Below are 25,676 nucleotides of genomic sequence, written 5' to 3'. Positions count from 1 at the left end.
TTCATGAACAAAATATATAAATAAATAAATAAATGATATTAAAATGGTCCAACACATTCATTGAATGTTCTAATCCTCCTCAAGCCCAAACCACCTAGATTCTTATTCTTTGCAATTCCATCCCAACAAACCAAATGCACTTTTCTTCAGAGATCTGATCCAACCCATAGGAAAGCTAATTGCATTTTCTCAATCTTCTTAGCCACTCCTACCGGAATCTTGAACAATGATAAATAATAAACTGGCAAATTAGACATAACAGACTTGATTAAGGTTAATCTCCCAGCAAAAGAAAGTAGTCTTTTCTTCCAGTTAGCCAATTTCTACTTGAATCTAACAAGAACTGGTTTTCCGAGTGCTTTCTTCTACCTGGGTTGACCCCCAATGGCAGTCCCAAACACATTATAGGCAGCTCCTTGTGGAGGCAATTTAAATTAGAGGCAAACTCATGCAATAGTCCATCATCAATCCCAACACCACAGATTACACTTTTATGGTAATTTATTTTCAGCCCCGATACCATCTCAAAACATCTTAAAGTTCTTTTAAGATTACCTACTTCCTCCCTCTTCGCTTCACAAAACAAAATCGTGTCATCCGCAAATTGCAAGCAAGTTACTCTTAGATCATTTGACCCCACCTTTGCCCTATAGATTAAGTTGAACTCCTTGGCCCTGCTCAGCAATATATTGAGACCCTTTGCGACAATATTAAATAAAAGTGGTGACAATGGATCACCTTGTCTAAGGCCCCTTTGTGGGCAAAATTCAGATGTTGGTGACCCATTCACCAAAATGGAGATCTTACCAGAAGATACACAAGCTTTCACCTAACTCACACATCTAGAATCGAAGAGAAATTCCTAATTAATTGAGTCATAGGCCTTTTCAAAATCCAATTTAAGTACCAAACCTTTCTTATTGAATCTTTTCCATCCGTCAACAATTTCATTTGCTATTGGAATCCCATCCAGAATATTCCGACCACCCAGAAAAGCTGACTGAACCTCACTAATAATCTTGGGCATCACTTGTTTCATCCTATTTGCTAACACCTTTGCCAGAATTTTATATATGGACCCATTCAGACTAATAAGCCTATACTCATCCAAACAAGAGGGGCTATCATATTTGCCTATTTTCTTACTTTGATTATTAATTTTTTTTTTCACTTTGACTCTTCATATTTCAAGTTTTTTCTAATTTATTTAAAAAATTAGCTTATGTCTAAAATTAGATTATAAATAAATAAATAAATAACACATCGAGAGTCACGTGACTTGAAAATATTTTATTATATATAACTCAAATATCTGATACAATTTTAAAATACAAATATCAATATAATAATATATTTTTTATGTAATGTGACAGCTAGTGTGGCATTTTCTATCTAATTTTGAATAGAAATTAACTTTAGGCATAAATTTGAAAAAACTTAAAATATGAAGGGCCAAATGAAAAAAAAATAATAAGGGTCAAAATGAGAAAATAGACAAATATAAAGGGTATAAAGTATAAGTTACTCATATAAAAATAGGGGAAATTACCCATAGATCCCATGTGGAACATGTGGACACCATTTAATCCCATAACTTTTTGAGTACACCCAAAAGTCCTTTCCCCTCTCTCTCTGCTTTTTGCTTCCCTCTTTACGCCTCCTCCTCTAACCCTAATCTCAGTCCTAAAGTCAAACAAGAAGGCGATGAAGAACAAGAACAAGAAGACGATGAAGAACAAGAACAAGAAGACGCTCATCCTCAGATTTGTGCTTAGATTGAACAGATTTGTGTATATATCTTTGTCAATTTCTCTCTCTTTCTCTCTCTATTTACAGATTTTTTTGGGGATAGTTGTTGATCTATGGTTGTTGTTGTTGATGATGAAATAGATCTATAATATCATTGAAACAGATCTGTAATGACTCAGATTTGTACAGATATCACACAGATTTGTAATGAGAAAATTTTTGAATTTTGAACAAGTAATTTTCGAGTTTTAGTTACAGGCGGTGAAAACTGTAAAATTTTGCAGTTTCAAATTTTTTTTTTTGTGCTGGAATGAATCATGGTTTAAAACTGTAAAATTTTGCAGTTTTATAACATTTTTTAGAACTGTAAAATTTTACAGTTTCATAACATGTTTTTAACATTCCGACGAGTCCCCGGCGATGTTGAACATTCCGACCAGTCTCCGGCGACCGTTTGACGGAAGTCCGACGGTAGTAAGATGTGAACAGTGTCTGTAAATTAAAAAAAAAAAATGATTTTTTGGTAACAATTAAAAATGTATTGGACTAATTGGTGCAAGTATTTTGTTTTGGGATTAGCTGGGTTTTGAACTTAGTACATGGGACTTATCAGTAAGTTCCCCATAAAAATATAACGCCACTTCTTATCCATAAGAAGAAGAAAAAAACGGACAGTTAAACATTTTGAAAGTGATTGAAAATTTGTTTGGTTTGTATTTTTCAGAAAATTTTGGGAAAAATTCTCTACAAATAAATTTTTAAAAGTAATCAAACCAAACAAATTTTTTCAAAATTTTTTCCAGAACTTGTTTGGTATACAAGTTTTCCAAACAAATCTCTCTCTCATACACATCAAATCAATCACTTTTTCTAAAACTCTCTCTCAAAATAATTTTTCAATACATCTTTTGAAAAAAACCAAACTAAATAAATTTTTGTATTTTTTATCTCAAAATATGTTTCTCAAATACAAACCAAACAAACTATTTGTTTTTATAAACGACTTTCTATCCATAAGAAGAAGAAAAAAAAGGACAGTTAAACATTTTGAAAGTGATTGAAAATTTTGTTTTTATAGACGACTTTCTATCCATAAGAAGAAGAAAAAAAACGGACAGTTAAGGTGCCGTTTGGTAACACTTACGTTTTCAGTTTTCTGTTTATATTTACAAAAATTTAAAAAACTCAAATAAAAACTTGTTTGGTAAAATTTTTGATTTATAAATCAGTGGTCTCAGTTTATAAATTTGGCCAAAAAATGAAAACACAAAAAATGTGTTTCCATTTTGAGTTTTCAGTTTTTTTTTTTTTTTATCACCCAACACTAGCCACTACCCGCCACCATTTTCCACCACCGTCTTCCGCCACCACCACCCACCCCCCACCACCACCTGCCACCACCACTCACCACCCACCTGCCACCACCACCCACCACCGGCCACCACCACCCACTTGTCACCCACTCGCCACCACTACCCACCCCTCGCTACCACCATGACCACCACCCACCCGCCACCACCCACCACCTGCCACTACCATCCACCGCCCGTCACTACCACCCGCCACCTACTTGCCACCACCACTCACCACCCACTTGCCACCACCAGCCACCTGCCACCCACCCGCCACCACCACCCACTACCCACCCGCCACTCACCTGCCATCACAACCCACCACCCACCACCACCACCACCACCACCACCCACCACCCACTCACTACCACCTACCACTCGCTACCATCACCCACTCACCCGCTACCACCCACCACCACCTGCTACCCACCTGCCACCACCACCCACCACCACTACCACCACTCACTCGCTACCACCCACCACTTGCCACCGTCACCCACCCACCCACCATCACCACCCACCCGCCACCACCCACTCACCTGCAGCCACCACCCGCCACCATCACCATCACCACCACCACCACCCACCACCCACCATCGTCACCAACCCACCCACCCACCACCACTACCCGCCACCTAACAGCCACCACCACCCACCCACCACCACCCGCCAACACCCGCCATCTGCCACCCATCTGCCACCACCACCCACCACCCGCCACCATCACCACCACCCACTCGCTACCACCTACCACCCGCCACCGTCACCCACCCACCCATCCACTCACCACCACCACCACCCACCCGCCACCACTTTCCACCACCGTCTTCCACCGCCACTTGCCACCACTTGCCATTTCTCACTCTTTTTCATATTTTTAAATTTTTTTAAACATTTTGTCAATTACCAAACGCGTTTGTAGTTTATATTTTTCTAAAAATAAACAAAAAATAAACAAAAACCAGTTTATAAAATTTTTGTAAATATAAATTGAAAACGTAAACGTTACCAAACACACCCTAAACATTTTGAAAGTGATTGAAAATTTTGTGCAAAAAGTTTAAAGAGGAGTTACAATTTTAATTTGAAATATGAAGAGTCAAATAAAAAAAGTTAAAAAAAAAAAAAAAGGCAATTACATCCCAGTGGATGTCAAAAAAAAATTATATATTCATAAAAAAAATTCACATATTTAATTATTAATATTAATAAAATTTCTTATTAATTTGTAATTATTTTTTTAAAACCCCAAAAACCCCATTGATGTGATATTTTTCACACAAAAAGAAAAAAAAAATGCACGATTAAGTGAACAAATGACCAAACATAAATACAGGGGCGGCTCCAAGGCTTGGCCAGAGGTGTCACCCGAACCTCCTAACTGAATTATTATTATTATTATTATTATTATTATTATTAGATTTTAGGAAAAAAATTAGTAATTGAACCCACTAAAATATAACTTTGAACCCATAGTTTTGCATCCTACTCTTTTAAACCTACTATTTGATAGTGTTGATAATGAGCTTATTATGCAACGATTTCAAAATATGAAATCTCGTCGTGGTCAATTGTAGAAGCTCGTGTATTAGCATATCTTTTTGCTTAAATAATAGTATCAATATATTGATATATTTTTGTTTATAATTTTAGAATTTAAATTAATTTGTTGATTTTTTTTCTCCATATGTGATATAATGATTAATGTGAATTTTCTGTAAGATATATGGTATTTGAGTTTTTGATTGACACCACTGACAAAAATTCCTGGAGTCGCCACTGCATAAATAGGACAAAGTATAATTTATCTATTTTTATATCATTTTTTTTATGAGTGAAAATCAATTATTAATTATCTTTATTAGGGGAAAGGTATGCACCTTATAAACACGCCCCCCCCCCAAAAAAACATAATTTTAATTTTTTCAGTCATAACTAAAAAAAAAAAAAAAAACTTATACTTTAATTTGTTAAACTAAAGTAGTCAATTCTCATAAAATAGTTTAATTATTTAATTATTTAAAATAGTTTAATTATTTAATTGTGTCTACTAAAGTAGTCACACTACAAGAAATTACACTTTTGGCGATCAAATTTGGTGACTAAAAAAAATTTAGTCGCCAAAAATTATGGAATTGACGATCAAAAGTTATATTAGTCAACAAAAGTATAAGATTTAGCTACTAATTTTTTTTGGTCTAGGTATTTTGATTCTTGGTAACTAAAAAAAATTTAGTTGCTATACATGCCACAATTGGTGACAAATTTTTTTTTAGTCGCTATATAATTAGTTTTGGCTACTAAAATTATTTAGTTACTGAATAAAAAACAAAACTTTATTTTTTATCTTTGGCAGCTACATGTTTGGTGGCAAAAAATTTATTTTCAGCAACAAAAAATTTTTTTAGTCACTGTAGAGTTAGTTTTGACTATTCAAATTATTTGGTCGCTGAATGAAAAATAAAAATTTACTTTTTATCTTTGACGACCAAATGTTGGGTTGTTAAAAATTTATTTTTAGTGACTAAATAAGTATTTTAGTCGTTGTATAGTTAGTTTTGGCTATAAAATTTATTTAGTCATTGAATGAGAAACAAAAATTTATTTTTAGCAACTAAATAAATTTTTAATCACTGTATAATTTTGACTACTAAAATTATTTAGTAGCTGAATAAAAAACAAAAGTTTAGTTTTTATTTTTGACGACCAAAATTGGTCTGCAAACTTTGTATAAAAGTTTTTGAAGGTAAGATTTTTAAATTTGGAGGATTCCTAAATGAATTAGTGACTACATTTTCAATTGGTCGGGAATGAAAGCGTAATCCATTGATTAAACAAACCCACGATTTTGCGGTCGCGAAGCGAAGGGGATTTGAAGGGGGAAAAAAAAAACAAAACCAGAGAGAGAGAGAGAGAGAGAGAGAGAGAGAGAGGGGGGATAGGTACAGCAGGCCAATACAATCAACTCTGAAGAAAAAAATCAAAATATCTTTTTGTGTGTCTTTCTTTATACTCTCTCTGTGTCTCTCGTTCGCTGTGTGTACTTCTCGTCCTTATCTTGGCCGATGGATGGATTCGATTTGCTTTCTTCAATCATAGAGCTATGCAAAGGTATATACATAACATCGTCATCTTCATTTTTGTCATTATCTTTCACCGCCACATCTTCTACTTCTTTTTTCGTATCCATACAAATTATTTTATTCTAATCTTCTCTGTTTTTTGTTCATCTGCTTTAGATTTGTTCAGTTCTCTCAAATGCGAGTTTGTGTTTTTCTTTCCTACTTGTTCTGCATCTTGATGCTTCATTCATGCTTATATTTGTATATTTTGTAAATCTGATCGTCAGATTATTGTTGTTAATTTCGATCTTGGATTTTCTGGTTAGGGTTTTTGTTCGATTAGATGATTTATTGGGAATGGACTGTATATTCTGTGCAGTTAATGGCTTGTATTAGTTAGTTGGTACTTATTATGACTTGCTTTACATACAGCCCCTTTGATTGTAGTTTATCTTAATACACTTAATCTAGTATTAATGATAAATATTTGGGAAAGTTACACATCAATGAAAAATTAACTGAGATTCACCTATGTGTAGTAAGGCAGCCCTGTTTGGTTTAATTTGATTCAATTTGTTTTTTATATTTTACTTTTACGATAAATATGCAGGCATACTAGATAGAAAAACTACAAAAATACTAACAAATTTTGGGCCTAAATAAGGCCTAAAAACAAGTGAAATCTTAGTTTAAAAAATGTTGAAATTTTGCCAAGTCTAAACCGCCAACCCGATCGCATCAATCCACTAATCTGGCAGTCCGTATCCGCCAACTAAGTGGGCGAACGGCGGATGGAATGTCACCTGACCCAACCTGAACCACGAGCACCACTAGCATTTGTTATGTCATTAATTGTATATTTTAAGTTATCAATAAGAAATATGTCTCATAATCTAATTGGTAAAGCTAAAAAAATAGATGAAATTACAAAAATTATATTTATGATGAAATAAAAGTACTTGTCATCCTATAAGTTCTTCAGTTTTATTGTATTTTATGTTAAAGTTTATCCAATTATATATATATATATATATATATAAATTCCATTCTTATTTTCTATTTTAATTTGTTAAAGTTTATACAATTATTTTATGTGATATTTTTGATGTTTGTGCCAAGGTGCATACATCATTATTGTTCAACATTATGTATGTCACACACTTCTGAACAATGACAGGGAATATGTTGTGTATACATAAACTTTTCATGTTTTACCACTCTTATTTGTGATGGTCTTATTTTGAGGTCACTATGGTGATGATCAAATATGGCAGAGACTTTGCATGTATATATGCACACATATGGGGCAGCCCACTGCACGATGATCTTGCCACTTACCTAAATATATATGTGGGGATTGCTACTATCCTCTACAGTAGAGTGAGGTACCCTATTTTTAATAGCCATACAATAATTCATTATAATTGAGTTTGTGAGGTTATTGGAGGGGTATCGTTTTAGCACTTTGTCTTCTCCCCTTCCATCTCTTTATGATGTCTGGCTTGCTACTATTTCCATCCAGATCCCAGTTTACAAATGATTTAGGCAATTGTAGTGTAGCTGGTGTGTAGCAAGACATATGATGTATCATTCCATGGGAATGCGTCTCCATTTTTATCACTGCAACCACCACTATTGAGACACAATAATGTCCTTGCTGCACAATACCTCAACTAACACCAATAATCCACCATCAAATTTCAGCAAAACCTTTAGTCTTGCTGTCTATGGAGTGTTCCAGGAACACTTCATGATTTTTGACGGCTTACTTCCTATAAATTCTAAAACAGCCATTAAGTAACTTTTTTGACTCTGTTTCTGATGGTTACTCTTTCGGGATAGGGTAGCCAGATTGATCCTTCCTCCAAAGAAATATGAGAATGGAGAAGTTAAAGTAAAAAGTACACATGAACCTTTTATATTTAAAGTGCTTTATATAATTATTAATCAGGCTGTGTTTTGATTGAATATACACTTGACTCATGGTTGGTGTAACATCTGTTAATGCTCTGAAAGTTGATTTCATTTTATTGAGACAAAATGTTGGAAGTGAGCATGCCGGCCTCTTGACAATGACCAGCATATCATCTTTGCACTTCTCTTTTCACCATCTACAGTTTAATTTTTAGAATGTTTTCTAGCCCACTGGTTTAGACTATAAATATCAATATCTATATCAGTCAGAGAGAGAGAGAGACTCATAACAAAATTTAGTTACTGCATAGGTGGCTTGGTGCTAATCTGGTACCTGATCCGTGATGGTATGTTGCTAATTTGTGATGAGGAGGTTCAGCCAAGGAGGTTCATCTGCATTTTGTTTGCTTGCTTATGCTTTTTTTGTTTGTCTTGTAATTTTTAAGAAATGTATCAAACCTTAAAAGGAGTTATGATGATTTTATATATGCATTTTTTGTGTTGTTGAGATTGGGTTTTAGGGCATATTACTGATTAGTTGAGGAACTATTTGGAGCTAAATCTCCAAAGAATTTTTACATATGATAATTTGATATATGCATTTGTTTTTTGGTATTGGGTTTTAGGCCATATGACTGATGAGTTCGGGAATTTTTTGGAGCTAACTCTTCCAAAAACTAGTTTACTCTTTCTTGCTTTTAAGAGCAATAGTTGAGTATTTTTGGGATTTGTTGTTTTGAAATTGTGACATTGTATGAAGCTTTATGGATGTTTTTTTATTTATTCCAATTAGATTTTGTTAAAGTTGTTCTTTGATTTACTTAACGCAGAGAATGGTGCTCTCGGCATTTTCCTGAACTCGTAAAGATTGTCAATGACAACCATCTTTATGCCAAAGTCTCAAAATTTGTTGAGAACAAATCAGAATTGTTTGAAGACAAACTACTAGGCTTGATTGATATAGTTGGAGGATGAAGATAAAGCAAAGGTTGATCACCTTTTGGCGGGGTACAAATTAGTTTTTGGTGGTATAGATTAACTTTTGGATATTAATTTTGATTAATCCTCTGTTATATATGGAATTATATTTTTGAGATTGGATTATACTGGGTTTGTATGGAATTTCTATTGGAAATATTAATTTGATATTAAATATGAATTTTTTTTATGATTGAAAGTGAAATGTGTGCATGTTGTGGAATGGTTGCTAATTTTATCAGTATATGGATTATTTTATTTATATACAGGGTACGAATTGTACTAATAATGGAATGAATACAAATGGTCGAGAAATTAGTTTAAAAAAAATTATAAAATTTTTGTCTACTAAATATTTTGGTAGTCAAAAATACAAGCAAAGGTTTTTCAAGACTAATATTTAGTAGTAAAAAAGAAATAAAAGACTTTTAGCGACCAAATAGTTAGTAGCCAAAATAAATTAAGATGAGGGAAGAAACTTTTGCCGACCAAATATTTTAGTCACGAAAGAACATGGCATCCTTTGGCGACTAAATTGTTTGGTCGTAAAATACCATGAAATAAAATGATCTAATCTTTTGGCGACTAACATGTTTGGTCGTGAAAACTAACAACGACTAAACTATTTGGTCGCTAAATGTATTATTATTAGTGACTAAAATTTTTAGTCAATAAATGTATTAGTATTAGCGACTAAAATGTTTTAGCGACTATATATTTTAGTCGCTAAAAGACAATTTCATGTTGATGTAGTTACTTTCGGCGACTAAATATTTGGTCGCCAAAACGTTATATTTGGTGACTGAGTCTATTTTAGTAGCCGAAGATAACATAATTAGCGACCGACGTCAATTTAGTCGCTATTGACTATTGCCGACAAGGCTTTGGCGACCAACGGGGCGACGAATAACTTTAGTTACCATTGACTTTTGGAGACTAAAAAACAACCTTCAACGACTAAAAATTTGGTTGCCAAAAGTATTTTTTCTTGTAGTGGAACTATGTGTTCAAGATGCAAACGGTGTCATAGACTAAAGCATTCTAAACAAGCGGTGCACTCAAATGAGCGGATAAACATAACATGGAATGCATAGAAAATGCAGGTTACATCGCAGAAAATATGAAAGCGAGGAACATACCTCCTGCGCCTGATGGGAGAGGTAGGACTCCGGCTCCTACAATAAAAGATCCCCAGCAGCATGAGACACCCCATTTTTGACCGACCTTAAGACTCAGATGTCACCAATTGAGCGCTCAGTGATGATGAATATGGTGCTCGCTCTGAGGTTACGGAGTCTCGGCTGCGAGCCTTGCTTCCGGACTTTGGGGCTCTTTTGTGCTTTTTCTCGGTTTGCGAACCAAGTCTTGTTTTCTCTGTCTTCTCTTCCCGAAGGGAGGAAGAGGTCTCGTAGACCATCTCTCAGTGGCCATAGGCTACGTTTCGCGGCCGTAGGCCAGTTTTTTCGTTTGGAGCCCAGTTTTCGGTTTTCGAAGCCGTCGGCCGTGTGCCTCGGTTCGGGACCGCTTAACCACCTCCGTTTGCTCCGATTTTTGGCACACACCTTGTTTACTCCCTTTTGGGGGACACTGTGGCTCGAGAGACCAACTTCGTGGTCGAATGCCACCTCCGGTGTTTAACAGCCCATTTTCGAGGCCCCGGGCCGCGCGTTTCGGTCCCCGAACCTTCGTTTTGCATCCGTTCTGGTTCATTTTTGGTGGAGACCTTATTTTCATTGTTAAAAAGCTTGTAGGAGGGTGGGAGGCCAGCAATTTTTCTGAAAAAGCCAGTTTTATTTCTTCATCGCTCTCCGTCGCCCGTTTTCCTCACTAGAAAGCTAATGTTGACCACTCCCGGGCCACTTTCTTTAGCCCTAAACCCCATATTTGTGTTGTACACACTTGGGAGGCCACCAATATGAATAGGCCAGCCAGTAATTGTCTCTGACCCTTTTGAACCCCTCTAAGAAGTTGGCTTTTCTCTCTCCTGGTTCATATTTTCTGGGTTTTGACCACATATTTGTGTTGTGCACACATGGGAGGCCACCTTTTTGGGGTGGCCGGCCAGCAATTTTGACTGATCCTTTTGACCCCTGGCCAGCCGGCCCCTTGAACCTTTTGAACCTGGCCGGCCATGATCCTCTCTCCAAGTGTATTCCAGCTGTGCCAACTGCTTCCCCCCAGATCCTGTATCCAAGGGGCTGCCTTTTGGGGGGGAAATTTGAATTTGTTTTTCCCCTCCTTTCCTTGGCCTCTCTCCCTCTTTAAAACCAGCACTTTACCACCATTTTGAAGGGTTAGAAAACCAGCTGGAGCATACACCCTTCCCTCCTCCATTACTCTCCATTTTCAAGCTCCAAACACCCATTGTTCTTGACCTTTACACACCACCTCCAAGCCTACAACCTCCACACTCCATTCCAGCAACTTGAGACTGTTTTTCAGAGGTTAGGAGCTCCTCTTCTTGGACCAGAAGCTGCGGGAAAGTTGTGCTACAAGGGTGAGTCCTCTTCTCCCTCTTTCTTGCCTTATTTTGTTCTATATCTTAGCCCCTTTTGCTTACATTTTTGGGCTCCGACCTGAACTGTAAAGAGTCATATTTTGAGCTCTTCTTCATGTTTGATCAAGGACTTTTTGCTGTTTGAGGTCTTCTCCTCACCCTTTGTGCTTAATCCCTCTTTTAGGCCTATTTTTGAATGGTATTAGAGTCTTATTTGTGAGCTGTTTTGGACTTGGTCATAAGCTGTAAAATGTCTCTTTTTGAGCCCCTCTTCAACTTTGTTGAAGGGCTCTCCTCTGTTTGAGGCCAGCTGCTATCACTTGTCTTTTTATCCCTCTTTTAGGCCTTTTTCTTGCATGTTGTTTTAGCCTCACTTGTGTTTATTTTCGAGACTTGATATAAACTGTAAAGTGCCTTTTTTTGAGCCTCTCTTCAACTTTTTTGAAGGGTTCTTTGCTATTTAGGGCCAGCTGCTGTCCCTTGTCTCTAATCTCTCTTTTAGGGCCATTTTTGCATAATAGATTAGCCCTATTTGTGTTCACTCTTGAGATTTGTTATAAACTGAAAAGAGTCTCCTTCTGACATTATCTTCATATTTTATTAAGGGCATTTTCTTGTTTAAGGTCATATGCTTCCTTGTATGCTTGATTGTCCCTTATTTTGAGCCTTACACCTAAGCTCTTGTTGCATGCTTGGTTATGGGTCCTCTTTCTTTCTCTCCCCCTCTCTCTCTCTCTCACACTCAATTTCTCTATTTTTGTATCTCTGTTTTCCCTAATTTTCAAAATTAATGTTTTCCCTAATTTTCGAAATTAATTTTCAGAATTAATGCTGTATTTTATTCTTTCCAGCATGGTTTCTCTACAATAAACTGTGAATGTGTAAATTGTAAACTTGGCCATCCTCAATGTCTTTTGCTTGTTTCTGCTATAAACTGGAGAATGAATGTCCTATTGATTATAATTAACAGTTTGAATTTAGTAAAAGCCCTTGACTAAATGTGAATATTTTGTATGATTTGGATTGTTACCTATTGCAAGACCCCTTTCATCTTCGTGTCGACATAGGTACTTGAGCAATTTTGGCAAGTCTGTGTAACACAAGTTCATCACCAGCAATCAAAGCTTTTATTGTGTTATTATTTCCACGGCCAACCATCGTGTGATTTCAAATAAGCTAACTCTATGCTTTTTATAGAATTATGCTCTTTTCAATTGGGAGAGCCTTTAAGCTTAGGAAAGGATGTTGTTCTGGAAGCATTTAATAGGTTTTGGTAAATAATTAAGAAGATTACGATGTAATTTAAGAGTGAGTATCAGAAGAATAAGATTCTGGAATCCAAACTCAGTGGGAGTAGTATACAGGAGGCATACCTCATTAGTAGAGTGGTTAAGATTCATTCAACAGGTTACCACTGCCTTGTGTAGGGGTTTTGGCTGCTCTGTAAGAGAGAGAGAGAGGAGGGAGGGGGGCTTGGTTTGAGGTCTTCATTTGAAGCTGAAATACTAAAGCATTGCAAAAGATTGTCTTTTTGGATGCATACCAGATCACTAATTAAAGCTGCAGGTGCTGTTGGGGAATCTTAAGAACTGCTCTAGTTGAAGAGAAACGAGAAATAAATTTGTCTTCATACAAAAACCTATACCATTTAGTGCACATTTTGGTTTGAATGCTATTGTCAATTATTTTTCTTTCTGTGCAATTGGCTGCTGTTGGTGAAAAATTTGGTAATTGTTCACATTACATATTTTGAGTAGGCAAATTAATAGTCGGTTCCCCTGTTAAGAATACATAATTTTCTGTTCATTGTAAATTTGTGTGATGACTACACTAGAGTGAGTATCATTGGTTTCTTCAATTTTTTTTTTCTGTTTCACTGATAAATCACCAGCAATCAAAGCTTTTATTGTGTTATTATTTCCACGGCCAACCATCGTGTGATTTCAAATAAGCTAACTCTATGCTTTTTATAGAATTATGCTCCTTTCAATTGGGAGAGCCTTTAAGCTTAGGAAAGGATGTTGTTCTGGAAGCATTTAATAGGTTTTGGTAAATAATTAAGAAGATTACGATGTAATTTAAGAGTGAGTATCAGAAGAATAAGATTCTGGAATCCAAACTCAGTGGGAGTAGTATACAGGAGGCATACCTCATTAGTAGAGTGATTAAGATTCATTCAACAGGTTACCACTGCCTTGTGTAGGGGTTTTGGCTGCTCTGTAAGAGAGAGAGAGGAGGGAGGGGGGCTTGGTTTAAGGTCTTCATTTGAAGCTGAAATACTAAAGCATTGCAAAAGATTGTCTTTTTGGATGTATACCAGATCGCCAATTAAAGCTGCAGGTGCTATTGGGGAATCTTAAGAATTGCTTTAGTTGAAGAAAAAGGAGAAATAAATTTGGCTTCATACAAAAACCTATACCATTTAGTGCACATTTTGGTTTGAATGCTATTGTCAATTATTTTTCTTTCTGTGCAATTGGCTGCTGTTGGTGAAAAATTTGGTAATTGTTCACATTACATATTTTGAGTAGGCAAATTAATAGTCGGTTCCCCTGCTAAGAATACATAATTTTCTGTTCATTGTAAATTTGTGTGATGACTACACTAGAGTGAGTATCATTGGTTTCTTCAATTTTTGTTTCTGTTTCACTGATAAATCACCAGCAATCAAAGCTTTTATTGTGTTATTATTTCCACGGCCAACCATCGTGTGATTTCAAATAAGCTAACTCTATGCTTTTTATAGAATTATGCTTTTTATAGAATTATGCTCTTTTCAATTGGGAGAGCCTTTAAGCTTAGGAAAGGATGTTGTTCTGGAAGCATTTAATAGGTTTTGGTAAATAATTAAGAAGATTACGATGTAATTTAAGAGTGAATATCAGAAGAATAAGATTCTGGAATCCAAACTCAGTGGGAGTAGTATACAGGAGGCATACCTCATTAGTAGAGTGATTAAGATTCATTCAACAGGTTACCACTGCCTTGTGTAGGGGTTTTGGCTGCTCTGTAAGAGAGAGAGGGGAGGGAGGGGGCCTTGGTTTAAGGTCTTCATTTGAAGCTGAAATACTAAAGCATTGCAAAAGATTGTCTTTTTGGATGCATACCAGATCACCAATTAAAGCTGCAGGTGCTGTTGGGGAATCTTAAGAACTGCTCTAGTTGAAGAGAAAGGAGAAATAAATTTGTCTTCATACAAAAACCTATACCATTTAGTGCACATTTTGGTTTGAATGCTATTGTCAATTATTTTTCTTTCTGTGCAATTGGCTGCTGTTGGTGAAAAATTTGGTAATTGTTCACATTACATATTTTGAGTAGGCAAATTAATAGTCGGTTCCCCTGTTAAGAGTACATAATTTTCTGTTCATTGTAAATTTGTGTGATGACTACACTAGAGTGAGTATCATTGGTTTCTTCAATTTTTGTTTCTGTTTCACTGATAAGTAACTTACGTCAATTTATCCATCAGTAATTTTGTATACCTTTGATGTTTCTGTTTCAGGAATTTCTAGAAGCACTGATACTGGGAAGAAAAAGGTCCTGCTTTTGAAGGGGAAAGAAAGAAATTCCTTATGTAAGCCTTTCCGTTTTTTGCAATTTCCCCTCCCCATAAGAGTCTGAGGGCCTAGGTTCTTTTCATTTCTTTCAACAGCTTTACATAGTAGTGGGATGGTGTTAATTTGATCTATTTATAAGATGTGAATGGTTGATTTTTGACCAATGCAATAAATGGAAATAAAGAAAATATTAGTAGTGGAATATAGTGTTGGAAATGGAAACGCAAACAATAACTTGTAAATAGTCGTCCCTTTTGACCTAATCTGACTGCATTAGAATAATTCTGTCAGCATCACAAACTAATGCAGGAACTTCCCTCCCTCTCCACCACTCATTTACTTGCTAATTCTTTGCAGATGAATTATTTTTCCACTTATTTTTTGAATTATATATCCAGCATTTTTTTTGGGCATCCTTTCTGTTACGGGACAATGACATTTAGTCATTTATAGGGAATTGAAGTTGTTTTCAAAGAAGCAGGAAGTATGGACATAATTTATATAATTTATTGATTGAGTCTTCAGAACCAGGGGTTAGTATGTTTGGTTAATTTAATTAGCCTATGATTAGCCTATTTTGTAATTTAATAAGTTTGTGTTGTACTCTTGAATTATATTGAAAACAAATGAATTATATTGTAATGTTAGCACAATTAGAGCTCTTGTTATATATCATTAGAGAGTTGGTTGCAAATGTGGGATTCTAGCTTTAATTGTAGCAGAATTCTTCATTGGAATCAGAATGTTAGCTCTTGTTATATATTCATTAGAGACTTGGTGTTTGAGGTTAGGTTTAGGATGGGTTTGCTGAATCATAAATGCATTTCTACAAGCTGGCATGATGAAGAAACTGTATGTACAAAGTCAAAGTATTGTGTTATCATGTCCAACAAAGTATCAAACATTCTGGACCCAGATAATGGATTTCTTTATCATGAATTGGTTATCTTCTTGTGTCAGATTCTTCATCGTGGCCCATTGACCGAGTCTTCAAAACCAGGGCTTAGTATGTTTGGTTTTAGTATTATGTCAACTATTTCTTGTCTTTGAAATATACCAGTAATTGGTCTGCTGTGCATGCTATTTATGATATGATAATTCATTGTCAAAGCCCAATGCCCGGTATTATTTGTATTGATTTCTAAAGTCAAACTCATGTTTGTCAACATGGTCATGGTTTGCCATGTACTCCCAAGTTTTCAAAGGGGTTGTAGCTAAAAGGAAGAAAGAGCATATTACAAATTATTTTTATTATTTACTCCATTGTGGCATACGTCGTAGTGCACACAAAGATAAGGCCTTATGACGAGTAGCTAGGGTATCTTATTCTACTACCATTATGCCCTATCAAGGATTATAATTTCAATTAGATAAGATTTTATCATTGTAGTTGAAGTTAAACCTATGTAGTATGTATTTGAAAACAATTATATTGAAGAATGGCTTCTGAAAATCGCCACACTAGTATTTATTCTCACTTTTCATTTCTACTTTGTTCTCAAGGACCACTGCATGCTTTACTTTCTTAGCATATAAATGTTGAGTTGATTAGTTTACAATCTTTGATTCCTCAAATCCCATATGAAACATATAAGAGAGTCAACTCTAAGTTGCCCTAAAATGACCCCATGTTTGTATCTAATTCTATATACTAATTCTCATTTATAGCAACATTACAGAGCTTGAAAAATTTATTTGAAAATTAAATGAATTGTGAATGTTAATCATATTAAGGGTTGTTTTGAAAAGTTTATTTTTGATTTTTTATTTATTTATAAGAAAACGTATAAAAACGGAAAGAAAAGAGTTGACTATTTTTGTAATATTTTTTAATTTATTCCCAAAACAGCTTTAAGTTTCATTTTGTATTTGCGGTGTACTTCTATAACCTTTTCTTTTACATCAATAAATCTTAATTTTTGCTGAAGAAAATAGGTGAGATTAAGTTTAATTTTACGCTATATACTTTATTTGCTAATTATGTTTTGAATTACTTTTACTAGCTCCCTTTGTGCCCTTAGCATTATGCACCTTCATTTAAAAAGGCACGTTGGATGCCAAACAAAATTAGTGACAAAAAACTGAGATGCGGAGACCTGATTAGTATATATAATATCTTTGAGCTTTGTCTGCTTGAAGTGAATATCTTTTTAATGTTCTGAGATCAATATCTTGCTTTTGGTGTTCTGATATCATATTCCAATTTGTCTTTCATTTGTGTTTCAGTTTGATGCATTTCTCCATGGATTTTCTTATTGATGTATCTGGATATTGTACACTCTCTTTGTACGTTTGCAATTTTCATCAAGAAACTTTTATTTTGTTGATTTTTTTTATTTAAAAAAAGTCAATATATTTATAAAATTTAGGGTAGTTTGAGTCTATATGTTTAGGATGGTAGATTTTGGGCTAAAATAGTCAATAAAAATAAAAAATATTAAAATAATCAATAAGATAAAATATTATATATTATATATTATATATTACATATTAATTAATTATTTTTTCTCTCACAACTCTCGATTTAATGAAAATTGGAATATTACACCCAACAGATTAGCATATCTTGCTTTAACTTCTCTAGACTTCGTATATAGTTGAGTAAAGAGAAAATCAAACAGAGTATTAACTGCAGTAACAGGCCATAAGTACTAAATTATAGTCTCGGGGCATTCATTGGAATTGTCGCATGTGGCTATCAATTCTATTGGCATCGTTCATTTCTTATATGCAAAGCTCCTTAAGTACATTATTAAGTTCCTCTGCATAATTTAATCACATTTTGTTTACTGGTGAAATGTGAGCCAGAATAGTTATTGTTTCCCAATGTATTATTTTTTCAATATCCCAATTTACTTGATAGATGTGTTAATTCTGGTATTCGGGGCATATATATATTTTTCACGTGCAGTTCAATCATAACATTTTGCATTTGGATATTTGAGTACTTAAATTGACAGCTTTAGAAACTCAATGTGGCATATTGTGGGTTTTCTTTTTGTGTCATGTTATCTACTTTTTACTCTCAGCTAACTGCTTTATTGGTTAAATTTTCTACAAATTATGATATTTGTCTTCTTATTGATGGTTATTTCGCTGTGGTTTATGTTTTGGTTATGAATACTTCTTCTGTTTACGCTAAATTGCTTTGGCTGTTTTCTCATGTGATTTATGTGTGGTTGTAATTTATATAACTCAGTATAATCATTGGACTTGAACTTTTTTTTAATTAAAGTATATATATATTTTTCTATATAAAATTTGTCCTATTCACCTAACTTTAATTAACTCGGCATAGTCAGACATGGACAAGAGTTGGATTGCATTAGGTAGCACAGTTGATGGAAGGATAAGTCGGGCATATAATGATGGGGTAATATCATTTCTTCGTTTTGCAATGGCAGTTATCGATCGAGATGGTAAAATTTTGTGCCCTTGTCGAAAGTGTGTGAATGTTGTTCGTCAAAATTTTCAAATTGTTCAAATTCATTTGCTGCAACATGGGATTATTCCAACTTACACTATTTGGCACGTGCATGGGGAACCCCGTGAATCAAATGAGGCTAGTCATCGTGATATACCCGTTGAGGGCAATGAGGTTTTGGGAGGTATTGATGCCTTAGTGGAAGATCAAATAAGAGGGGAATCAAGTAATACAACTCAAGAGGAGGAGGTTCGCACTTTTGATAAATTATTGAATGATGCCAAACGTGAGGTGTACCCAGGTTGCACAAATTACACTTTGTTAAAATTTGTCATCGAGATACTTAATATGAAGGTAACAAACCATTGGAGCAATAAGTCAGTTGACATGATGCTAGAGTTTTTAATAAAACTTTTACCGAAGGATAATTTGGTTCCAAAGTCAACTTATGAAGCTAAAAAAATACTACGTGAATTGGGTTTGTCATACGAGCTCATTGATGCTTGTGTAAATGATTGTGTGCTCTTTTGGAAGGGGAATGCAACACTAGATAAATGTCCAAATTGTAAGGCTTCTAGATACAAGACAAATCATGGTAGAGGTAAGAAAATCTCTCATAAGGTTCTTCGGTACTTCCCGTTAACACCGAGATTGAAAAGGTTGTACATGTCGAGGAAGAGAGCCGAGGATATGAAATGGTTCAAGGAAAAACGTCTAGATGACGGTGTATTGAGGCATCCTGCAGATAGTGATGAGTGGAAGGAATTCGATACACAACATCCTGAATTTGCCTTGGAGCCTCGGAATGTGAGGCTAGGGTTGGCTACTGATGGTTTCAACCCTTTCGGAAATATGAATAACTCATATAGTTTGTGGCCTTTCGTACTCATTCCGTACAACTTGCCACCGTGGTTGGCTATGAAGGACCCATTTTTCATGCTGTCATTACTTATTCCTGGTGAATCACAACCAGGAATTGATATTGATGTCTACATGAGACCTTTAGTGGAAGAATTGAATGAATTATGGAACAATGGTACATTAACCTATGATGCCTCGACTGGTGAGACTTTCTGCATGCGTGCAGCTTTGTTGTGGACGATACATGATTGGCCCACATTTGGTGACATTTCTGGATGGAGAACAAAGGGTCATTACTCTTGTTACACTTGCAATGATGAACCATATTTTGAATCTTTAAGAAGTAAGACTACGTACAGTAACCATCGATGCTACTTGCCTGATGACCACCCAGAAAGGCGAAAGAGTAGAGCATATAATGGCAAGCATGAAAAACGGAAGAGATCTTTGGTGATACCGATAGAAAAGATTGAAGAACAATTGGGCAGCGTGACGGGTGTCACATATGGAAAACATCCAAGCAACAGGAAAAGACTTCGTCAGAACCCAAATTGGACAAAGGTAAGCATCTTGTATGAGCTACCGTATTGGAAGAAAAAGAGGCTTCGACACAACATTGATGTCATGCATGTGGAGAAGAACTTTAGTGAAAATGTTTTTGGAACGATGTTGGGAATTGATGGGAAGAACAAGGATACAGATAAGGCACGAATGGATTTAGAAGATATGAATATAAGGAAAGAATTGTGGCTGACAACAAATCCCAATGGATCATATGTGAAGCTTCGAGCCAGCTTCTCACTGACCCCTAAAGAGAGAGAGGGTTTCTTTGAATTCTTGAAATCAGTCAAGTATCCAGATGGGTACGCGGCAAACATTTCGAGATCAGTGAATGCAAAAAATGGTAGATTAACAGGATTGAAAATCCACGACTGCCATGTACTTATACAACGGATTCTTCCTATTGGGATACGTGGTTACGTAGATAAAGAGATCAGTACAGCACTTTTTGAGTTAGGTAGCTTCTTCCAAGATCTATGCTCAAGGACATTGAAACGAAGTGAAATGGAGAAATTAGAGGAACGTATAGTACTCATACTATGTAAGTTTGAAAAGATCTTTCCTCCAGCCTTCTTCGATGTGATGGTTCATTTGGCCATTCACTTGCCACGTGAGACTATTCTCGGAGGACCTGTGCAATATCGGTGGATGTACCCGATTGAAAGGTAATTTCCAAAATAGTACTTTCAAATGAAAGGTATAGATTATGTTGTGTGCCTAACCATACTCCTAATTAGGTTTCTCGGAGCTTTGAAAAAGTTTGTCAGCAATCGAGCTCGACCAGAAGGTTCTATTGCAGAGGCTTACATTGTCAAGGAGTGCATTACTTTTTGCTCAATGTATCTTGAAGGGATTGAAACCGTGCATAATCGAGATGCACGAAATGAAGATTATGGAGTACGTCGTGAAGGTTTGATAATATTCACCGAAACTGCTCGTCCTATTGGCCAAATTAGAAAGCATGTTGAGATGTCACAGGAACTTCGTGATATTGCTCATTGGTTCTTATTATATAATAGCCCTGAGATAGAGAAGTATCTTCAGTACGTGTTTCTTATAATTACATATATTTTAACAATTTTCATGTTATTAGTCATTAATAATAGTAGTATTTCACACATTAACCAAAACTATTTGAGTAGGGAACATAAGAATTTGTTACAAATTCCCACTGGACAAGATATAACTCAGATACAACAGAAGGAATTTCCGAAGTGGTTCAAAGAATATGTAAGTCATTTTTAATATTCACAATTGCCCAAACACTATTAGGCTTGTATAAAATACAAACATTACTAACATAATTCAACTGTTGCACATTGCATGTGGATGTAGATAAATAGATTGAGAGTTGATGAGGCACCAGAAGCAATCGAAGAATTGTGGTCATTAGCGAATGGTCCTAATTTGCTAGTGAAAGAGTACTCGGGTTGTATAATCAATGGTGTAAGATTCCATACGAAGGAATTAGACAATCGTCGTCAGAGTCAAAACAGTGGTGTGCTTACCGAAGGGAACTACAAGGGAGAGATGCACGAATTCTACGGTCACTTGTGTAATATTTGGGAATTTGAGTACATGTGTCAAAATAAAGTTGTTTTGTTTCAATGTGAATGGTACAACACCGGTAACACTGGTAGAAGTAGAACAGTACGAGCTGACACATATTGCACAAGCATCGATGTCACAAGCCGATGGTATCAATCTGACCCTTTTATCTTGCCTAGTCAAGCTAAGCTAGTGTTCTACCTGAATGACACCAAATGGGGGCAACCTTGGCAAGTCGTGCAACGGGTCCAACATAGAGGTGTGTTTGATGTGCCAGAGGTTGGTGATGGAGAACCACCAGATCAACCAGTATTTAATGATGCATTCCAACAAGAAAACATTAACTCAGTTGTCCCGATCAACATTGAAGATATTATTCGATTTCATAGGGATGATATTGAAGCTGAGGTTATTTCAAATAAAACAAAGAGAGATGGTAGAGATGACGAAGAAGATGAAGAAATTAGCATACTTGATGATGATATGGATCCTGATATGGAACCTGATATGGATTATGATATGTAGTTTTTGTTTTTTTTAGGTTTCTATATGGACATTTGTTTTTAATGCATTACATGGTTATGCTATATTTTGTTGCGTCTCTTCAATTAAAATTATGCTTTATATTTTATGTTTTATTTCAATTTATGCTTTTTAGTTACCAAAATGGCCAAAGGGGAGAAACAATGGGTCAAACCGGGTTTTCTAGCGAAACAGAAGCGAACAGAGTACGAAATGGAAAGATATAAGACAATCAAGAAGAATAATAAAAAAAATGGATGCTCTACAATTGAAGCGTATAGCAGCTTCTTTGATGGGTTCTACTCAGCCCAATCGTGTTAATCAGAAGGGAAAGAACATTAGGGTAGATGATGATGACTACATACCGTCAGATCATGAGGATGTCACTGATGCTCAGTCCTTTGAAAGTGTTGACGATGAGGTACTATATGTATGGCCATTCATTTTTTTTATTCTATCACCGATATCTATATATTTCTTAATGATGCTTTGTTAATACTATCTTTATATTTCTGTATACTTTATTGGATGAATAAGTCATAAAATAAAACTAGAAAATATACATCCTACATACAACAATAAGCATACCAAAGCAAAGCTAAAGGAAAAAAAAAACCTCCTGCACAACCTATAGGAGTAAGTTAGCTGGAACACAAATGTATAACGAAATAAGACATAATTTGACCATGTTGGAAACACCAATACTAGGATTAGTGCATGTGTGTAGCCTGGCCCTCATAATATCAGTAAAACACATGCCAAACACATTTGGGCCCTTTGGGGAATCACGTTTGACACACTTAAAAACACATTCGGGCCCAAAAGCAATTCTGTGTTGGAGTTTGGCAATACATAATTGCATTTGCTAAACATGTCCCAATGCAGAAACCCATGCCAAATGTTATTATCCATGTTTGGAATCTCTGCCAATTATGCCTCTCATTTTTAGTTTTTAAAAAAATGAAAAAAAAATAGACATGTGCATGCAGCTACCAGGACTTGACCTTCAACAGCTCTGTGGGATCACGCCTCAACATCCATTATCGACTTAAATATTTTCAAACTATACAATATATTTATATAATCCATCCATACAAATGAAACATTTTGTTTGCTTTGTTTTATTTTTTATATTCTGATATACTTCCATGAATCAAATAAATGTTAAAATAAACACAAGCAAACATACACAACTATATATATGTGTGTGTGTGTGTGTGTGTGTGTGTGTGTGTGCGCGAGGCATATGCCTATCTAGTCATTTTTACACATTTAAAAGCACAAAAAATACGTATTTTATAGTAGATTCTTATTTGGTTGAAATTTTTATGTATCTAATATATAATCAAATATTATATCGCTATAAAATAGGTAAATGACTTGGCATTCCATAAAACAAATGGTCAGATAGTCACTCTTGACAACTACTAAGGCTTCTGATCATGGCATCCTGAGAAAACCAATTATGCATAAGCAAAAGCTATCTCAAAGGGGCCCATAAGCAATCTTCTTTTCCCAATTTTATTTGACAGATTAATATAAATATTTAAAAAACCAATATTTGAGATAATTAAACAAAAAATAATAATAAAGTCGGCAAAGTACCTGTACTGGATTTAGACCAGAAAATGGACATCACAATTGCTCTGGAGGACTCTCTGAGGGTCAAGCTGCCCACTGCAATAACTGGAAGGAACAGCAGAGAGTTCCTGCCTTGATGAGTTTCCATATACATATCTGTACTTATCCATTTTTATGTATGTATTGTTTATGCTTTTGTATTATGTTTTTTAGGGCTTACCAATGCCACCAAAACGATTGGCGAAGTCATCTCTTCAACCTTCGCATGAGGCAATTGTTGTTCCAAATGGGGATTTACCTGACAATGTGGATACCCAACACTCACAGCCACTTGATGTCAATATGGACGCACCGAGGGAGGCAGCCCCCCAATCTAGTGTTGGTAAGATACTGAATTGTACTAAGCTAAAGAAATTCTCTGTTTTTAATGTAATTCTATGGTGCAAAAAATTTCAAGCAATTTGTTTCATAGGGTTTTTTTTGTTTTTAAATTTTTTTTTTTGGGCTGTAACAAGTGTTGGGGTATACCCTAGTTTAACTCTTGTAAGTTTTGTTTTGTTCATACATACATACATGTTACCTTCTGTCAAAATGTCTACTTATTCACTTGTGTTACAGTTGATGATTAACAATTATTTAATTTTTTTAAACTGTCAAGACTGTTCAATTTTAAACTAAAATATCATTTCTAGGTTCTTATATAGTTGCTTCTCTGTTCTTCTCTGTTACTACCACTTTCTTCCATACTCTTTGTTTGTCTTCAACATAAGGCCAGAAAATTATGCAATTTGTGGGTAAAGGCCAGTGGTGATAAAGTGTTTTTTTATTTTATTTTTTTTTAAGGATTTTCTTTGTTTGGTAGCTGAGAAGATGTGAGAAAGAGGGGAAATAGAAAATAAAATAAAATGTTGTCCTTTTGTGCCATCATGCTACTGCGGTTTCTAAGAGAGTGTAAACCTTTGCAATAGTTTCCATTGTGCTTAACTGGGTGAAAATATCTGTCTGCCTTTGTCTATAAAGTTGTGGAATTAGTTATTGAAGAATCTGAGGACCAAAATTTTGATTTCATTTCTTTGCTCATACTGAATTTTTTTAAGGAGAAATTGTTGGGCTTTTTACGTGAATTGCTTGTTGTGTTGCTTCGTTTGTGATGAGGATTTACCGGGTGGTAATGACTTAATGCACTTGAGAATTTTGCTAACCGAAGAACTGGACCTCGAAATTTTCCGGACTTTAACCTTTAATTGTTGCCTTGCCTTTGTTGTACTACACTGTAATACATTTTTCCAAGTTGTAGTTTTTGTTTAAATGCTTAAATTTAGAACACTATTGTGATATGCTCAAATTTCATATTTGCTGTGTAGTATCCCAGATGGGAGTAGGCCTATAAAATCTGGGTTATGTGAAATCTTAGGTTAAATTGTGTAGCCAAGCTTGCAATATTGGTTTAACAGCATAAAGGCCAGGGTATACCCCAGCATAAAGGTCCTCACTGGGGTAATCACAGCCAACCTTGAGCCCAAAAATTATGCAATTTGTGGGTAAAGAACACTTCATCACCACTGATGGAAGCACCGAAGGTACTGAAATTGTGGTGAGAGTAGGTGAACTACTTACCAAAACAGAGAAGGAGACTAGTGTTGTATAGGAGAAACAGAGAAGAAGACTAGTGAATAGAAAGCAATAGCAGTACGGAAAAGAATCAGCAGGTGCAGCAACTAAAGAACAAAGGAGCAGCTGTATAGGAGAGACTGAATAGAAACAAAGAGTAGGGAAGAAATTGGCAGTAACAGAGAAGAACGAAAAAGCTGCAGATGTAGGAAAGAGTGAAGAAACAAGAAAATGGAATAGCAAATACAACTGTGAAAAAGAGAAAACAACTTGAGAAATGAAAAGCATCAACTTGAGAGTAGGGAAGAAAGCTGCAGCTGTACCTATGTGGCTACTGCTAGTGTTGTTTGTGCAGGGCTTTTCTTGGGTTTATTTTCTTGTTTTGCTTGCTTTTTTTCTCTTGAGGGTTGTGCAAGTGTATTTTGTATTGTTTTTGGCTAGTCTATTGAATGTTCA

General features: G+C 35.4%; 1 protein-coding gene and 1 long non-coding RNA gene across 2 annotated transcripts; both read left to right on the top strand.

The window, feature by feature from the left end:
- Positions 1-5,810: 5,810 nt before the first annotated feature.
- On the top strand, positions 5,811-9,260 carry LOC114304035 (uncharacterized). The gene is made up of 2 exons (XR_003643939.2): positions 5,811-6,212; positions 8,908-9,260. It is a non-coding gene; the product is annotated as an uncharacterized LOC114304035 (long non-coding RNA).
- A 9,156-nt stretch (positions 9,261-18,416) lies between these two features.
- Positions 18,417-22,031, top strand: LOC114292613 (uncharacterized). The gene is made up of 4 exons (XM_082917836.1): positions 18,417-20,623; positions 20,696-21,001; positions 21,101-21,188; positions 21,294-22,031. The coding sequence occupies exons 1-4, from the start codon at positions 18,417-18,419 to the stop codon at positions 22,029-22,031; spliced, it is 3,339 nt and encodes a 1,112-aa protein (XP_082773962.1).
- Positions 22,032-25,676: the final 3,645 nt, after the last annotated feature.

Source organism: Camellia sinensis, chromosome 3 (assembly GCF_055761805.1).
Source record: "Camellia sinensis isolate YWXY chromosome 3, ASM5576180v1, whole genome shotgun sequence".
Taxonomy (NCBI): domain Eukaryota; kingdom Viridiplantae; phylum Streptophyta; class Magnoliopsida; order Ericales; family Theaceae; genus Camellia; species Camellia sinensis.
This window is presented reverse-complemented; position numbering and strand designations above follow the sequence as displayed.